The sequence below is a fragment of the Glycine soja genome, chromosome 20, assembly GCF_004193775.1.
Source record: "Glycine soja cultivar W05 chromosome 20, ASM419377v2, whole genome shotgun sequence".
Taxonomy (NCBI): domain Eukaryota; kingdom Viridiplantae; phylum Streptophyta; class Magnoliopsida; order Fabales; family Fabaceae; genus Glycine; species Glycine soja.
The window spans coordinates 40,672,639-40,692,248 of NC_041021.1; the positions used below are offsets into that span (position 1 = coordinate 40,672,639).

The 19,610-nt window shown below is 32.2% G+C and overlaps 1 protein-coding gene and 1 pseudogene across 3 annotated transcripts; one reads left to right on the plus strand and one right to left on the minus strand.

The window, feature by feature from the left end:
* Nucleotides 1-323: 323 nt before the first annotated feature.
* Nucleotides 324-4,159, plus strand: LOC114401324. 3 transcript variants are annotated; one of them, XM_028363822.1, is made up of 6 exons: nucleotides 324-577; nucleotides 1,511-1,607; nucleotides 1,699-1,803; nucleotides 3,241-3,311; nucleotides 3,433-3,495; nucleotides 3,616-4,159. In XM_028363822.1, the coding sequence occupies exons 2-6, from the start codon at nucleotides 1,544-1,546 to the stop codon at nucleotides 3,928-3,930; spliced, it is 618 nt and encodes a 205-aa protein (XP_028219623.1). In that variant the 5' UTR covers nucleotides 324-577; nucleotides 1,511-1,543; the 3' UTR covers nucleotides 3,931-4,159. The 3 variants fall into 3 exon arrangements, with proteins under 3 accessions (XP_028219623.1, XP_028219624.1, XP_028219622.1); XM_028363823.1 differs by having other exon boundaries at nucleotides 324-572; XM_028363821.1 differs by having other exon boundaries at nucleotides 325-584.
* A 3,941-nt stretch (nucleotides 4,160-8,100) lies between these two features.
* On the minus strand, nucleotides 8,101-12,374 carry LOC114402932 (annotated as a pseudogene).
* Nucleotides 12,375-19,610: the final 7,236 nt, after the last annotated feature.

The following is a 19,610-nucleotide window of genomic DNA, read 5'->3' on the forward strand; positions in this document are numbered from 1 at the left end:
CATATATAAATTTTTATTAAACCTATGATTTTTATTTAAAATTTATATATATATAAAAAAAATAGATTGTTAGATCAAAATTAATTATAATAAGACTAAAATCATAATCTATTTAATGTAATAATTATAAAAAATTATAATTTAATTCTGTAAAAAATTATTTAAAAACTTATGAATCATACGGATTCATAGAAATTGTGAATCTGCATGTTTTTTTAGCAGGGACACTTTCAGAATTTACAGAAATTTGCTCGGTGCACAAGAAAAAAGCTGATGCACCAAGCAATTCTCTTATTTCTGTCACCGATAAACGGTACAAGTCCAAGCCCAAGACATAGCCCAGTCAAATAATCATCTTTAGTTGGACGCGCAAGCCTACGACAAATTTAAAACCCTAGTCGCCGTTGCCATCCAACCATCTTCTGTTTACCGTCGTCGTCGTCCCGCCGTTCCTCTGCCGTCGTCGCACGAACACCCAGCAGAGAGCTTCGAAGCCACGCAGGCGGGAACGACCAGCCATCCCAGCGTCGTCGTTGCAGTCGGAAGGTTGCACCACACCAGGCCGTCGCGTTGTAAGGTTCCAAGTCAGTGTCTTTCTTCTTTATCAATTTTATTACGACTTGTTTCCAAATAGGCATCAACTGAGTGCAACCTGCACTTAACTCTACAATGGCTGGGAAATTGACATGTGTTTTTGAACTTTTGAAGTATTGGAATTTGAATTAATTAGTGAGTTCGGAAGTATTGTATTTTGTAAGAGTGAGTGTTCGACATTGCATTCTGTGACTTTTTATTACTGTTTTTGCTTGAAGTTTCTGGTATTGGGAATGAAATTGAAATGAGAAGGTGTTCAACACTTTTGTAATTAGTGATGCTGATTGAGGTTCAATCCTTTAAGCTTCTCTTACTTGTTACCGATTGTCACTTTTTGGACGGAAGGATGGACTGATACAATTTCAGATTGATATAGGAATGGGTAACAGATTGCTGGATCTAAATACGAGAAATGCCATGGCAAGTGTTGTAGGATAAAAGATGTAATGGGAATTGTTACATGGGTTGGGGGAAGTTACTGTTATTATTTTAAAGTCTGTATTTTTTAGAAACAGGCACTGGTTGCTTACTTGATTTTTAATTGCTAAAACATTGTATGTAAGCAAGTGAACTGTCTTTTGTATCAAAATAGGGTACCACTTTTACCTAATGCTGTTTTTACTTGAAGTTTCTGTCATTGTAGATTCTAAATTTGTTCTGCTGAAACTTTTTTTTTGTGCATATTAATTTGTGATATGTTTGTCTTTTTTTGGCCTTTTTATTAATTCAAGGTATAAAGTTTTCAATTTTTTTAATATAGACCAAGTCATGTGGGTCAATAAGTGACCCACTAGTTTGACCACTGACCCAATGCCTTGACCGGTTCGATCACTTTTTGGTTTTTAAAACTATGCTTCGTAGTTCCTAGGCCAATGTTTGCATTCACTTCCTTATATGCTCTTTGGAACCATCACAGGCTTTTTAGACAGCTGACAAGAGACAACAAGATATGGCAGAGAAGAGCAAAGAGCTGCTCCAGTTTGAGCATAAAGGCACACCCCTTTCTTCCTTAGGTCTCTTCTATCTTTCTTCAATTCAATTTGTTTTTCTTATTTCCCATTTTCATTTTGGGTTATAATGATGAAGTTGTCTTTGTTTGTGCAGAATCCACTCTTCTTGTTTGTGATAATAAAAAAGAATCAGACACACAAACTAGGAGACTCCCCCCTCATGGCACACCACTCACTGCCCCACATCCCCCAAGCCAACGTACTACTTCAAATTCATCCCAAGTCTTTAAATTTACATCTTTTTTTTATTAAGGAACACCTCAAATATTGGTTAATTACCATACAGTTATAGTAGATTAGAGTTTTTAGTTTTCATGTTTCCATATTGACAAAAACACTGAATGCTATGCGCATGAGGGAATTAACTGATATTGCCTAGATATTGTCACTTGCTATTTTGGATGATGGCTAACTTTGGTTTCCTTAGTATAATTTTTTCAAATTTATGTTTCAAAGCTCATTACTGGGCTATGATGTGCCTGAACAATTGTTCATGATGATGCTTGGGGATATACATGTTACCTATGATGTATGGGTGTCCCTTTCGTAGATAGTTGTGATGCCCATAATAGTACTTATTGGGTATATACATCTGATGCGTACTTATCACTGGTAGTGATTCACTCCAAGTACAAGTTAGTCCATGCAAAACATTAGATTTTGTTGCTAAGTTGTTTGCTTTGTAACAAAATTAAACATACTACTGCTTCACTCACTCCCTTCAAAACTTCTGCCTTAAATGTTTTTGCTTACTTGAGTTAGGACGTTATGAAACTAGTATTTTTCTTATGATTTAATTTAATTTCTTTGTTGTTTATGTTTTTATATTTCTCTGTGATATACTATGCTATCCTTTCAGAATTTTGTTGTACAGTGTACCTGTACCATTACTCTTACCCATATCCATGCAAACTACCAACCAATTATGTCCCCTGCCAATGCGATGAGCCTATAGTAAACAATAGTACTTCATTGTTATTAACCACAACTGCCCATAAAATAGAATCTCAGTCTGAATCAGTTATCCTCTGTGCAGCTGGAGTTCCCCCAAAAAGGGTGTTTTGGTCTTGTCTGGTTTTCAACTTAACTTTTGGTGTGATTTGTCTGTCACTGGACTGGAAGTTTTCTGCCCCTTGTCTTGTGTGCCAAACAGATTTGCTGTATGTTAGTGGCTATTATTTTAAGTGAACTAGTTTAATTGTTTAAGCATTCAAAGTTCAAGATCTTAATCATGTTGTGGTTCAATATAAACTCATCCTTGTCTACAAAAACTCTTTTATTTGTCTGTTCATGATGCCATTGGTTGGGATTTCTGTCTGGTCGTGGCTTCGTGCACATTTTTGTAGTTGTTTTACAACTATTTTATATGTGATATCTCTCTCAAGAATCTTAAATCACTAATTGCTAAACTTTTAGTTTGAAGGAAAACTAAACATGGATGTGACAGACGGATACAAGCCTTTTCCCTAAATAATATTTCATGTTGAATTAGGTTTTTATATCATACTAACTGGTTATATTCTAGTCATAAGCATTGATGTAGCTATTGTTTGAATGCTTCAGAAATCTATGAAGATGGAATAATAAAATGAAGTACAACTTTTTGTGTGACATCAAATTTTGTTTATTGATGCAGTTTTAGGGAAGGTTAAAGACTTCCTAGGAGTGATGTCAGAAGCAAATAAGAGGCTTGAACTTGATGCAAAGGTTAAAGCTTGATTTCTGGTCGAAGCCATTTGTTTTTACTGCTTTGCAACTATTTTCTCCGGTCTTACTTTATTCCATCTTGTTTAGCTTTAAATATATATGCCTGTATATTAATATGTAGGACAATCCTGAGAATTATGATATTGAAGAGCTAACTGGAAATGAATCGGAAGTTATTGAAATGGTCAGTGTCAGTCACTCTATTGTCTCTCTCATATCAATAATCCCTCTACTTACCTGTCTATATATTAATGACTTGCAATTAGTGGATTAAAATATTTATTTTGCTTTCATTTTCTTGCAGGATTTGATGCTTGGTGTAGCTGATCTTCATACACCAGAGGCAGTGGCTGCTGCTGAATCTGCAATTTCCACTTGTCAGCCTGTGATTCCATTGGCTGCTGATGGTAGTGAAACAGATTCAGAGGAAAGTAGTACTGATGATGACTGTGGGGATGATGATATTGAAAGCAGTGATGATTATCACGACGATGGAAACAACAGTGAAAAGCCTTCATCTCTTGTTCAAAAATCTATTTCCAGTAAGGATAATATTCAGGAAAAACAAAAGGGAAATGTTCATTCCAAAAAACGTCCAAGAATAGTTGAGCTATCCTGAGCATAACAAGATTTTGAGGATTAGATCCTTATGCTATAACAATTTACTGAGATTATTGCGGCCAGTCTAGTTGGAATTTTCTGTATGATTTATGCTGCGTTAAATTATAACCAATGTATCTACGACCTCTATGTCAGGGGCAGCGGCTGGTGAAGTAACAAGACTTGCTACTTGGCTTTATTGTAGCGTTCTCTTATGTCCTCTATTGGGATTTTTAAATTATTGCGTAGGTGCATTAAGTTACTCTTAATTTTCCCTCGTAGACAATGAGAAAAAAGAAAAGGAAGAGAAAATACAGAAGAAACAAAACACATCTATTACCACAAGCTGTGGCAAATGATAAATATTGTAGGAAATAGGAAAAATAACATCGATAATAAATTTTCTGAGTGATTTAGTGCACGACAACTGTTGAAAACTTATTTAGATGCACAATATCATCCTACTGAAAACGGAGGTTCCGGGGGAATTTTAAATTGTCCTATATATTGTGCAGACACAGCATAGGACAAGCTGTGCTCATAGTAAGAAATTGCCATAGCACACATTTTATAATTAAAACAAATTGAGGGTATCTCGTTACAAAGGAACATTTGGTTTGTCTAGACAGTAGGCTAGACTTCGAAATAATAACTTACATGTGTACCTATAAGCTGCACTTTGGTTGAAGAATTGAATGTTTATTCTGATCGACAACTCATTGACCGATTCTTGAGCTGATCGAGTTGTGTGTTCTCTTGATCATCTTGTCCTTGAATTAAACTCCCATAACCGCATGTCTGGAAGGTAAAACTAGTGATATATGTTTTATTATTTATTAAAGACACAAGCAATACTAAAACAAATTAGTGATCTATGTTTTATTATTAAGTAAAATTTATATAAAAATTATAATTAAACGGTGTTAACCTTTTTATACATACAATAAATAGTCTATGTATTTACAATTCAGTCATATATTGCATCATGTACAATAAATGAGTTTGTCTTATTCATCCCAAGAAAAAATGGGATTAGACCAATAAAATTTTGATAATTATTTTATTTTAAATTTTATTATTAATTTTATTACTATTATGTTTAATGTATTATTTTTAATTTCTGAGTTGTCTTAATTAAAGAACAGCCATGTTGGGGTTGTCTTCTGGGAATCAGAATCAGAAGTAATTAACAAAAAAGGATGATTGAAGCTTTTTTTGGATGTATGAGTAAACTTTATTGGCTGACGGAAGGTTGTCTCACAGGAGTTATGGTCACAGTCACACCAAACTCTTAAAGTGTATTTTATATTTTATATTGTTAAATTTTGAAGCGTTTCCTCCCTAATTATCCTACAGTAAAAGGTAAAAATATATCATTAAATATATTTTTTAATTAATTATTGTAAAAAATTTAAAATCAACAAATTTATCATATGCATAATAATATTTGATTAAATAACTTCTGTAAAAACATATGAATTTAATTTATATGCACTCACATTGTAAAGATTTTTTTTATATGAGTTATGATGAATTAAATTCAAAAAAATATTTATATTGTATTCTAATTAATTAAAGGATGCAGATTTTTCAACATCCCCTAAAATCCAACCAATCACCTCATTAATAATACTTATAAGAGTATTCAAATGAATACTACTTATAAGAGTGATATTATGAAATAGTCGCTTTCTCTTTAGATAACATCTTAAAATATATTTTTCTTTGTCATATTGCTTGAATGGTCCAATTGAATGTTTCAAAGATAGTATCTATTAAAAGATACAGATATAAATATATGTTAGGTCATGAATAAGTTGTAATAAAAATAATTTTTAAAAATAAAATTAATGCGAAATAAAATGAAAATAATTTTGGAGGATAATAAATGAGATATATTCTTAAAACTTAGTTATAATTGTTGCAACTATAATACATATAAGAATAAACATCACAGACAAACAAAAATAAATTATGGATGGCGTTTAGCATAGATTTTCTTTTCTTTAATTTATAATATTCTTCACTAATTTTGCCTAATTTTTTAATTATATGAGATTTATCTCAATAACTAAGTAATTAAAAACCTAGTCACAATTTATACTAATCATTCAAGTAGTATCCAAATTACATCATTGATAGAAATAATTTTTAATTTATTTTATTTATCTTTAGGTCGAATTTTAAATTATTCACATCTATTTTTTTAATAAACAAGAGGATTAACATAAAGAAACTTAATCATAAAATTTAATAATTTATATTAATAAAAAATACCTTCCTAACTGTTGAGTTTATTTTTTTATTTATATTATTATTAATATTTATTTATATATACAATTTCTAAACAAAATAAATACATATGTTTACATGATTACATCATAGAAAACTTCGTTATTGAAAACGACTACTCTTCTCAGTTTTAACCGTGTATTCTGTGTTTGTCTTCCCTCTTCTGTCTTCACCCTGAAAATATTACAACCTTTTAACTGATTGGAAGCCATGTTGCGTTGTCTTCTGGGAATCAAAATCAGAAGAAGTTAACAATGGGATGATTGTAAGCTTTTTTAGGTATGAATCAGCTTTTCTTGGCGAAGGATATTGAATTCATTGGCTGAATGAAAATTAAGATGTTGCTAGCTTTTATAACTAAAATTAATTTGAGGGTACATAGTTTGAAACACAACAATTTTTTTTCTTTCTATTTTGGAGTGAAGAAACAACTCTTCCAATTCAATTCGTGGGACCTTATCTTAATTACTACTAGGCTACATAGTAAATTATGTGCCTCATACTTCGATTTTGGTCATCCTATAATTAATTTACAAATTTAGTCTTTCATTTTTTTTACAATCTTACTATTTCAGTTCACAATTCTAAAATTAGACATTGATTATTAATTGTTTATGTTGATCGACGTCATACTTTTATTGGATATTAATTTCGTACACCTAATTAGGTGGACATCCGATAAAAGTATGACACGTGACGATCAACGTCCAATGAAAGTGCGATACGTGGTGATCAACATAAATAATTAACAGGTAAAGTCCAATTTTGGGATTGGAGATTAAATTAAGGGGATACAAAAAATTAGGAAACTAAATTTGTGAATTAAACTATAAGAGAATCAAAATTGAAATCTAAGACAAATAGGAGAATTAAATTTACAATTTAGCCTTACTAGTATTATGTGACCAAGATTGATCTTGATAGGTTTCGAGTAACAAATTAACATAGTTGACTGATCCCAAAGTTGACTTAAGTCAACCAAGACTAGTTTTGTTAGTTTCCCTTGAATTAAAAATAGGTTTGATTGTTTATATATTTAAGTAAGTTATGTGTACTCTTAATTTTTCTAAAATGAAAAAGAGACAAGATTGGAAAGTTGGCTTCAAGAAAGAACACTCTTACTTGTTGTCCTTTGGGAATGAGAAGTAACGAGGGAAGATTCTGTTGGAAGTATGAGATGAAGTTCTACATACATTGATTAAAAGTGAAAAAGTTGAGCACCATATAAGTGAGGAGAAGACTCATAAACCTGAGTCTTAAAGTTTTGAGTTAAAGTGTGGTGTCAAATTTTCTATGTGGTTGTTCATGAATTATTGATGTAAATCTCCTCAGTGTTTACCTCCCTAAATTTCCCAATTATTAGTATCAGATCTAATAGTTTGACTTGATGACCAACTCAAATGAGTAAAATGACGACAATAGTTCCTGATCCTAATGATCCCTTGTATCGAAAGTCTTCATAGCGGTGGATCTAGACGGCATGTCCTGTGAGTAGAGCCAGTGGCGGAACCAAGACCCAAAGTCAGTGAGGACAAATTATAAAAAATAAAATCAGTGGGTTCAACTATATAAATATAGATGAAATAAAATATAAAAAAATAAAATTTTATTTACAATTTTTCAGTTTAAAAAAAAATTTATTGATAAATTTTAAAAAATGAGGGGGTGCAAGGACACCCCCTAGCCACAATGTAGATCTAATGACTACCATGGAATAGTGGATGATAATGGCTTACGCTTGAGGGAGAGATTATCATGCATAAAAGATTTATGCTTGAGAGGAAGATTTTGAGTACAAGTATAACATAAAGTCCAACATCGAATAAAAATAAAAAAATTGAACACAACTGAGAAAAAGACTCATAAATCATTATAAGAATAAAAAAAATATTAGAAACTAAAAAGAAAAGCTATATTTGTAACTTTTGAAGAAAATTGGGGAGATAATTTGCTCAATTGCTGATGCTAGTTACTTCACAATTCCATTTGTACAGTACTGTGAACGAAGAAATAAAGCTCCAATCCTATTATGTAATAACAATGAAGATATACTAATAAAGAAGAAAAGAAGAACCTACAAAGGTCAATAGATCCTCCACGTTCTCCCCACCACGAATACCAGAGTTTTTTTTGGCCACTTACAATCCTATTCTGATCGATAATGTTTATGACTACCACAACTATGATCAAAATCTAGCGAGGATATGGGTCAGAAATTGAAGCCTCATTGACCGATTCTTGAACTGATCTAGTTGTGTCTTCTCTTGATCTTGTTGTCCTTGAACTAAACTCCCATAACTGCATGTCTGGAAGGTCTCCAGTTCTATCCACGTAAAATGCAGGTTCCAAAGGTAGTGGAAGAGTGGTAGGTCTAGCAGCAACATTGTCTTGAACGCAGAGTAACCCAATGTGGATGCATCTCATTATTTCATTTTGTGAACCATTATTTAATGTGGGATCTATGATATTTGTAGCTCTTCCTTCTGTCCAGCTTTGCCATGCCTGCGTGATTTTGCTCAGTTACATAAATTACGTTCGATTCCATTTCTATAGTAATTTAGATTATTAACACCTAAGATTCTCCAATTTGATACATCTAACAAGAAGTAAGGTAAAAGGAAAGCTTACAAAACTCAACAGATCCTCTACAAAATCTCCATGACGAATGCAACTATTTTTCTGGCCACTTACAACCTCAAGAACCAGTACACCAAAACTAAAAATGTCCGATTTCTCTGAAAATTGTCCATGCATTGCATACTCAGGTGCCATATATCCACTACATAAAATGATGAAGTATAGCTTAATTAAGCAGAATCTTTTCACAATCATCTTCAACATTTACACAATTTTCAATGGCTATACCCAATAATATCATTAACAACTAATAAACTAATGCATTTTAGTACTTACTAGGTTCCAACAATTCTATTTGTGTCTCCATGAGTTTGATTCACACCAAACAATTTTGCCAAACCAAAATCTGATATTTTAGGATTCATCTCTTCATCTAAGAGAATGTTACTTGCTTTAAGATCCCGATGGATAATGCGCAATCTAGAATCCTGGTGGAGGTAGAGAATGCCTCGAGCAACACCTTCAATGATTTTGTAGCGCTTTTCCCAATCTAATTGGGGTCTCTTTGCTTGATCTACATAGACAAAAAAGCCATATGAATCTTAGAGTTATGTAATTAAGGTCAGTCCTAAACCACAACTGAAATAATAGAAGTATGGTCCAATTAAACAAACATTCAAATTAAACTTACCAAATATGAAGTAATCAAGGCTTTTATTCGGAACAAATTCATAGACAAGTAGTTTTTCTCTCCTTTCCAGACAGAAACCAAGTAGCCTAACTAAATTTCGATGCTGAAGCTTGGCCACTAAAAGCACTTCATTCTTGAATTCTATATCCCCCTGTCTAGAATTCGTTGACAACCTTTTGACAGCAATCTCTTGTCCATTGGAAAGCCTACCCTGAAAATATATCATTCAGGAATAGTCAGCTCTTTGCAGGTAATTATCCGTATCATATTTTGATGAAAAGTTACATTTGACAGTGTTAGCTTACCCTGTAAACAATCCCAAATCCGCCTTTCCCGAGTTTATTATAATCGCAAAAGTCATTTGTGGCATCTCGTATGGTGTTAAAGTTGAATTACAATGACTTAGAAATGTCAATTTCATCATCATATTCTTCTTCTTGTTGAGCTTCACATGAAGAACAGATTTAAACTAGTAAGATTTTCAATACAAGCTTTATCCCACTATGCTAATAAAAGTTCAATGCGATCTAAAAGACTAAAACTAATAATGTTAGATGCAATTTCTTATCGATAAACCAAAACGCGATAGTTATTCACTTTCTCTGTGGTTGACTATTCCTAGCCGTAACTGGGTAAAGCATGCTTTTTTTTTTTTTGTCATCAGCTAGAGGCTAAGGTTGTTCTTCAATTCATTGAATAGATTAATTTCCCTCGCGATGCTTAATTACACCGATCAAGAAAATTTTGCACATGATAAAAATCAAATTCTCCACTAAAAAGATTATTCCCAGACGCAACAAAAACTTACACTAGTGCCCTTACACGGTTGAGTAAAACATGTTTTAATTTATTTTACTTTTGCAAAATGTACTGTTTACTATCGCACATGGAGGGAATTACTCTAGATTAAGATATATTGTAAATGTATCTAGAAATATTGAAAAAATCCGTTTTGGTTATGTTGAGTTTTTTCATTTCCAAATAGGAAAGAAAAATGTGAACGTATTTTTTAAATTCTAAAACATTTCTTTATTAGATAAAATTTACATGATCGGTTAAATATATGGATTATGTAAATATTCTTGCGCTCCCCTAAATAAAAAAACATGTGACAGTAAACTAGTATTTTCACCTACTTTTAAACTTTTCCCGTCGCTTTCTCCCTCTTAGATACATGTAGATAAAAATGAACACCACAGCAGCAACAACTGGTACTGCTACTGCTATGCTGATGGTAGCTGTGTTACTTTTTCCTGCAAATCAAATCCTCAGTGTGACATTCCACAGATTATGAAAGCAAAATATCAACAACTCCAATAACTAATTACCAGGCCATCTTAAACACGATTTTTGAAAAATAAAAAACGTACGACGAATAGAACATTCAAAATTCTTTGACACAGTTTAAAAATGGCATGATGAAGTAATTTAGTGTGCCTGGGACAATTGCAATTTGATTAAAATTATCTTTTAAGTAACATGATTTATATTAGTAGAAATTTTTTATATTAAAAGTAATTTATCTAAATGATTAAGGACAATAAAACCAGGAAAACAACATAACATTATCAAATGATCATGAATACGGAAAAACTAATTAAAACCTCCACAACTGAAAAAAAAAATGTTCAAAATCCACTTATTGTTGGTGGGAAGTGAGAATCTAAGCATAATATGACAAGTACCTCCCGAGGAAGTGTTATGAGTGACCGTAGAGGATGGTGGCAATAGCGACTGCGATCGTGATGGCGACGGAGACGGTGATGGTGCATATGCTGTATCTCCATAGAAGAGAGATGCAGTTTCGAACCTCATATTACAACTTGGTCTAACAGCCCTACCACCAATTTTGTCTTTACAGCAATCTCTTGGGATACTTTCAATGGACAGCTTTAAGCACTGAGCGCACTCTGACTGTAGCAAGTCTGGGGTGCACTGAACAAGACCATATATGACCTTATTATGAGGACCAGATATATTTCCTACAGCATACTTGAGACGAGAGTCACCTGATGCAGCTTCACTTTTCAAGTTACCCAGCAAGATGTTGAGAGATTTATTGAACTGAACCAAGTCTGTTGCGTTATCCATGTTGTGACCATAAAACTCAGGTCCCATTTCCATGTGATCAAATATTGATTGGTCTGAGTAGCGCAGCATGCATTTCTCATCCTCGTACCACCCAATTGCTTCCTTCCGATTTGGACAGAGCTCTGTGTGAATAGTCCTGGAAACGTTGAGGCAACTGCTGCATTCATCTGGCTTAACATCTCCTCTGCATAGACCAATGGCGTACACTTTGTCAGTGTTCTCCCCGTATGAGGAATTGTAGAAACCGTAGTTGATTTCTGTGTTGGAAGTGAGGGTGGACAAAAGGGTGTCGAGGTTTGCGTCATAGGTGCTTTCGGCCGTGTAGTTTCCTCTATTGCTAGGATCACAGAAATAGGTGAAGTTTTGAGCGTATTCTGCGCTGGCTTGAGATATGAAATTTGCTATGATAAGGAGACAACAAACAAAGGAAAGTGACCTTAATGGAAGAGCAGCCATGTTGGGTTGTCTTCTGGGAATCAAAATCAGAAGTAGTTAACAACAGGATGATTGGAAGCTTTTCTAGATATGAATCAGCTTTTCTTGGCAAAGGATATTGAATTGAATGGCTGAATGAAAATTACGCTGTTGCTAGCTTTTATAACTAAAATTAATTTGAGGTACAAAGTTTGAAACATAACAATTTTTTTTTCTTTCTATTTTGAAGTGAAGAAAAATAACTCTTTCAATTCAATTGGTGGGACCTTATGTTAATTACTACTATTATGTGACAACATTGATCTTGTTAGGTTTCCACTAGCAAATTAGAATATCAATAAAAAATAATATCATGACATTTAGGAATACATAATAAGACAGTCACATAATGAATATGTCAAATAAGTCTCATTTAGTAAAATCATAAAGTAACTAATAAAGATTTTTGTGAGAATGTTTAAATTATATGGAATCAATATATATTTAAAAAGAGAATTCAAATCAAGTGTATTTATTCTAAAGCCTCTTAGCTCAATGATACAGTTTGGTATTTATAGACTAATTGTTAGTTATGACAGCTGAGTAACTATCTAAACAAACATGTAGTAACCCGAGATTGCAGTTGTGTAACTGCAGCTCCCTTAGAATCATCTAATAAACTAAGATAAGATAATGTAACCAGTAAGTATTCAATCTCTGTATTGGAAGTGAGAGTGGACAAAAGGGTGCTGAGGTTCGTGTGATAGGTGCTGTTGGCCGTGTAGTTTCCTCTTGTTATGATCACAGAAATAGTGAAGTTTTGTGTAGTGTTATCTGCGCTAGCTTGAGATATGCGATTTGCTATGATAAGGAGACAACAAACAAAGGGAAGTGACCTTAATGAAAGAACTGCGCCATGTTGGGTTGTCTTCTGGGAATCAGAATCAGAAGTAATTACTAAAAAAGGATGATTGAAGCTTTTTTTGGATGTATGAATAAACTTTATTGGCTGACGGAATGGTGACTGGCAAGAGTTTATGGTCACCCCAAACTCTTAAAGTGTATTTTATATTTTAAATATCTTATTAATTATTTTGTTATTATTTATGTATAGAAGTTATAACTTAAAACATTCTTTTTATTTTTAGATTAAATTACTTATTTGTTGTTTATAATTTTTATGATTATTATTTCTTTAATTTCTATTATTCAAAAAAGTGATTTTTAGTTGATATGATTTATATTTTAATCGTGTGTTTAACAATATATTATAATGTTACCTATGTAGTTTAATATATTCTTATTGATCAATTTTATTATAATATTTAAGTATATCTGTATATAGTTTTAATAAATACAAATGTTATATTTATTATATAAAAATATTTATTGATTAACATATAATATTATTAATTATAATATAATAACAACTATAATAAATAATTTTATAAAATAATAATAATAGCTTCATAATTTTCTAAAAAACAGAAAAATGTTTTTTTTTATCCAAGTATTTTGGGAAATGAAAGAAAATGATGTGAAACAAAAGCATCCTAAATAGCAAAAAGTAACAAAGAAAAAATTATAAATATATTGAGGACTCAAATTATTCAAAGGACATAAATATCCTACCATAGAAGATGAACTGTAAACGCAATCTAGCTTCCAATTTCTGTATTTGAATTTGTAAACGCAATCAGTTCCGTCTCCATCAGACAACATTCCAAGAAGTTGCCTTCTTAAACGAATGGATATAGCTAGTTCAAGTAATGAATAGCTACTGGTCATATAAAAAACAAATAAATATTACTTATAATTTATAAGAAGATGTGACTTTTTCATAATATCACTCTTAACAACGTGTGACTTTTTCATAGCAGCCGGTCATATAAAAAACAAATGAATACTACTTATAAGAGTGATATTATGAAAAAGTCACACGTCCTTATTAGTATTGCTTTCACTTTAGATAACATCTTAAAATATATTTTTATTTGCCATATTCCTTGAATGCTCCAATTGAATGTTTCAAAGATAGCGTCTATTAAAAGATACAGATATAAATATATATGTTAGGTTGTGAATAAGTTGTAATAAAAATAATTTTTTAAAAATGAAAATAATTTTGGAGAATAGTAAATGAGAGATATTCCTAAAACTTGTTTCAATTGCTAAAACTATAATACATATAAAAATAAAAATTACACACACAAAAAAATAAAATTATGGATGGCGTTTAACATATATTTTTCTTTCCTTTCAATGCATTCAAATTGTATTTGTTTAAGTATTTTTTTTTTCGATTCTTCTCAACGTTAAAATTTAATTTATAATATTCTTCACTAATTTTACCTATTTTTTTAATTATATGAGATTTATCACAATAGCTAAGTAATTAAGAACCTAGCCACAAAATTTATATTAATCATTCAGGTGTATTTGAATTTGATCGTTAGTAGAAATAATTATTGATTCATTTTATTTTCTTCCGGATCTAATTCTAAATTAGTTAGAATCTTTTTTTTTTCTATTAAATGAGCGGGGTAAGCCAAAAAATTTAATAATTTATATTAATAAAAGAAAATACCTTCTTAATTGTTGAGTTTATTTATTATTATTATTATTATATATATATATGTATGTATATATATTCTAAACAAAATAAATACATATGTTTACATCATAGAAAATACTCGTTATCTGATTGAAAACTACTTCTCTCCTCAGTTTTAACCGTGTATTCTGTGTTTGTCTTCCCTCTTCTGTCTTTACCCTGAAAATATTACAACCTTTTAACTGATTGGAAGCCATGTTGGGTTGTCTTCGGGGAATGAAAATCAGAAGTAGTTAATTTGAATCAGCTATTCTTGGCAAAGGATATTGAATTGAATGACGGAACGAAAATTATGCTGTTGCTAGCTTTTATAACTAAAATTAATTTGAAGGTACAAGGTTTGAATCGCAACATTTTTTTTCTTTCTATTTTGAAGTGAAGAAACATAACTCTTTCAATTCAATTCGTGGGACCTTATGTTAATTACTATATTATGTGACCAAGATTGATCTTGATAGGTTTCCACTTGCAAATTAGCATAGTTGACTAACCCCGAAGTTGACTTAAGTCAACAGATTCTAGTTTTGTTATTTTCTCTTGAATTTAAAAATAGGTTTGATTATTTATATATTTCAGTAAGTTATGTGTACTTTTGATTTTTCTAATATGAAAAGGAGACAAGATAGGAAATTGGCTTCAAGAAAGAACACTCGTACTTCTTGTCCTCTGGGAATGAGAAGTAATAAGAGAAGATTGAAGATGTAGAAATGAATGAGATTTTAATTACTCAATTGTTAATTTCAGGTTTACTAAAATTTATTATCATTTTCTGTCCAAAAATAAGTTTGTTATCATTAATTGAATCGCATGTGTAAGCTAAAATTAAATAGCGAATAAAATCATGTATTATAATCTTAATTGATTTATAACTTTGTTGGGTGTTGACTTAACTAAACATTACGAGAATAAAAAAATTGTCGGAACTAAAAAGAAAATGCTATATTTGTAACTTTTGAAGAAAATTGGGGAGACAATTTACTCAATTGCTTATGCTAGTTACTTCACAATTCCATTTGTACTGTGAACGAAGAAATAAATTTCCATTCCTATTATGTAATAACAATGAAGATATAGAAGAACGTCAATAGATCCTCCACGTTCTCCCCACGACGAATATAAGTGTTTTTTTTCATTTGCTTAATTTAATTACATAAAATTAAACTCATCAATAATAAATAATTAATATAATTATCTTATAATATTAATCCACATTAATTATTAAAATAGAAAATTTTAACGCTTATTTTGATGAATTTTTGCCAAGCGATTGGGATATATTTGTTATTCTAGAGAAGTAAAATACAAATGAACTGTGAAATAAAAAAAATCTTTTGTTTTGTTAGAATATAGTTCATTGTGATCTTTTAGGATTGACAGGTTAAGAGACAGTTGAGTTAGTGTTAGCCTATGCATAATGCATCGATTATTTCCTTAATTACCATTTGTATATAAGCGTATGCCAATATGGTCTATTTAAAAAATATATCACACCAACAAATAATGCGACCTTCAAGATATTGTATTTAGCTGAGAAATTTATATTGTTTTTCGTTTATTCGAATAAGCAAATGACTACCAATAACCCGTTTGAGCGAAATCTAGCGACGATATAGCTCAGCAATTGAAGCATCATGTATGTATAGTGTGTTTGGATGAAGTAATTTATTATTCATTAGAGAAATTTATTTTTTTAAAGAATTTAAAAGAATTTATGATAAAATAATTTATTTGGATAAAATATTTAAAAAGATATTTAATTTTTGATATTTTTATGAATAATTTTGATTGACTAATACAATGAAATTTCAAATTTTCTAAAAAAAATATAGAATTTAATTTAAAATTCTTTTTTCAAAGATGTTTACTCTAACTCACGTTCTTATTTGTAATTCTTTATCGCTCAACATTCACAACTGTGGGTGATCAAAGTTTTTACGTCCGACATTGACATAAGTTGTTTTTCATTAACGTTGGTCGAGGTTTTTCGATCAGAATTTTTTTGTATGATGTCAACCAAAACTATTTTTTGTCGATATTGTGAGAGTTTAATTCTGTTTTGGCTTTGTATATAAGAGAGAGTAACAGAATTTTAAAATTATGTTATAAGTGCTAGCCTAAGAGTGAAGGGTTGTTACTTTGTTTTGCTTGTATAAAAGGGAAATCATACATCTTAATAAAGTGTTGTTTTCATTCTATCATTTTCAGTCTCTAGTGCTATTCTTAGTGTGTGTGCAATTCTGTGCAATTCTATGCTTAGAAAATAGTGAGTGATACATGAGTGAATGTGTGAGGGAGTAAATTGCATCTCTTGCAATTGAGTGAGGAACAGTGTGTGTTCCAACAATTGGTATCTAGAGCATTGGTTTCGATAGAAGGGGCAAGAATCGCTAAAGAAAGGTTCTTGGAGGTGTTCTTGAAGGAGTTCTTTGATGGCTGCAGTATCTGGCTCAATTCCTGCAAATCTACCAGTTCTCACAGGAAAGAACTATGAAAATTGGAAGATTCAGATCAGGGTGGTGATGCGATTTCAAGGGGTTTGGGAGTTCGTAGAAGAAGGTTATATACCTGTGGGAGAGAGAGCAACAGAGGAACAAAAGGCTGCTGATAGAGAAAAAGAAAAGAAAGATTGCAAGACACTTTTCATTTTGCACCAAAGTGTAGATGCTGCTAACTTTGAAAAGATAGCAATGGCTCAAACCTCCAAAGAAGCATGGGACATTCTGCAGAAATCTCATGATGGAGTCACAAAAACCAAGAAGATCAAGCTGCAAACTCTGAGGAGACAATATGAACTACTACAAATGGAAAAGAATGAATCAGTTGCTGAGTACATCACAAAAGTGCAGACAGTGGTGAATTCAATGAAGGGCTATGGAGAAAAGATAATTGTGCAATCAGTTGTAGAGAAAGTGCTTAGAACCATGCCACCCAAGTTTGACCATATTGTGGTAGCCATCGAGGAATCCAAAAATCTTGAAGAGCTTAGCCTAGAGGAATTGCAGGGATCTTTGGAATCTCATGAACAGAGAATGAATGAAAGGATAAATGAGAAGAAAAGTGAACAAGCCTTGCAAGCACGGTCTAATCCAAAAAAGCATGGTGATAGATGGAAGAAAGACAAAACTGAAGGGAAGAGCAATAAATGGAGGGGAAATCAGAACAGTGATAAAGACCACAAGAAAGGAGGGGGATCCAATTCCCAAAACTCTTCAAATAGAAAGAAGTTTGACAAAAGAAGTATTCAATGCTTTAACTGTCAAAAGTTTGGGCATTTTGCTGATGAGTGTTACAGCAAACCCAATAACAAAAGAAAACCTAAAGGTGATGATGCAAAATTGGCTCAGGAAGAAGATGATGACATTGAACAGGTACTGCTAATGGTAACTACTCAAATTGAAGGGGAAAGTGATAATTGTTGGTACCTAGACACAGGTTGCTCCACTCATATGACAGGAAGAAGAGAGTGGTTTCTCAACCTTGATCAATCTGTGAAGAGCCAAGTCAAATTTGCTGATGATAGAATCTTGACTGCTGAAGGAATTGGAAAGGTCCTTATCAAAACAAAGGATGGAGGTCAGTCTTGCATCACTGATGTACTCTTTGTACCAGGTATGAAAAGTAATCTACTCAGCTTAGGTCAATTATTAGAAAAGGGCTTTATGACTAAGCTTGAAAACAAGATGTTGAGAGTGTTTGACAGAAATCACAAGCTCATTTTGAAGTCCCCTCTTTCAAAAAATAGAACATTCAAAATTGAGATTGATGTGATAGAACAAAAGTGTTTTACTACTACAGTAAACAGTGAAGAGTGGTTATGGCATTACAGATTTGGCCATTTAAATTTTAGAGATCTGATTAAGCTAAACTCAAGAGAAATGGTGCTGGGTTTGCCTTAGATCAAGCCTCCTAGTGAAGTATGTGATGGTTGTTTACAGTGTAAGCAATCAAGAAGCACTTTCAAACAAAATGTACCAATCAGGGCAAAAGAGAAACTTGAGGTGATTTACTCTGATGTGTGTGGCCCTATGCAAACTGAATCTCTGGGTGGAAACAAATACTTCATATCCTTTATTGATGAATTGACTAGGAAAGTATGGGTTTACCTAATAAGAAGGAAGAGTGATGTCTTTGAAGTCTTTGAGAAGTTCAAAAATATGGCAGAAAAGCAAAGTGGCTCATTGATCAAGATATTGAGAACAGATGGTGGTGGTGAATATGTTTCTACAGAATTTCAAGAATTTTGTGATCAAGAAGGCATAATTCATGAAGTGACTCCTCCCTACACACCTCAACATAATGGAGCTGCAGAAAGAAAAAATAGAACCATAATGAATATGGTAAGGAGCATGTTGAAAGGCAAGAGTTTGCCCAAGTACTTGTGGGGAGAGGCAGTGTCTACAGCTGTCTTCATTTTGAATATGAGCCCTTCAAAGAGATTGGAAGGAATAACACCTGAAAAAGCTTGGAGTGGTGCTAAACCAAATGTGAGCCATTTTAGAATCTTTGGATCACTTTGTTTTAGGCATATCCCAGATCAGTTAAGAAGGAAGCTAGATGATAAAGGTGAACAAATGATCTTACTCGGATATCACTCAACTGGAGGCTATAAGTTGTTTGATCCGAAGAGTAAGCAGATAATAATCAGTAGGGATGTGGTATTTGATGAATCTAGAAGTTGGAACTGGGAGTAGAATACTGAAATGAAGGGACCTTCAATAATGATAAGGTCAGAAGAGGAAGAAACAAGTGAAGGGAATGGTAATACCACTCAAAGAGAAGTGAGACCCCAGAGAAATGCACCCAAACCAGCTAGATTTCAAGGTTTTGAGATGTTGTCTGATGCTGATGTAAGTGCGGATGGGAATCTTGTACATTTTGCTCTGTTTTCTGAAGCAGAACCAATAAACTTTGAAGATGCTATGACTGATCAAAGGTGGGTTGAAGCTATGACAGAAGAGCTTAAATCTATTGAGAAAAATCAAGTGTGGGAGCTGGTATCTCAACCAAAATCGAAGAAGCC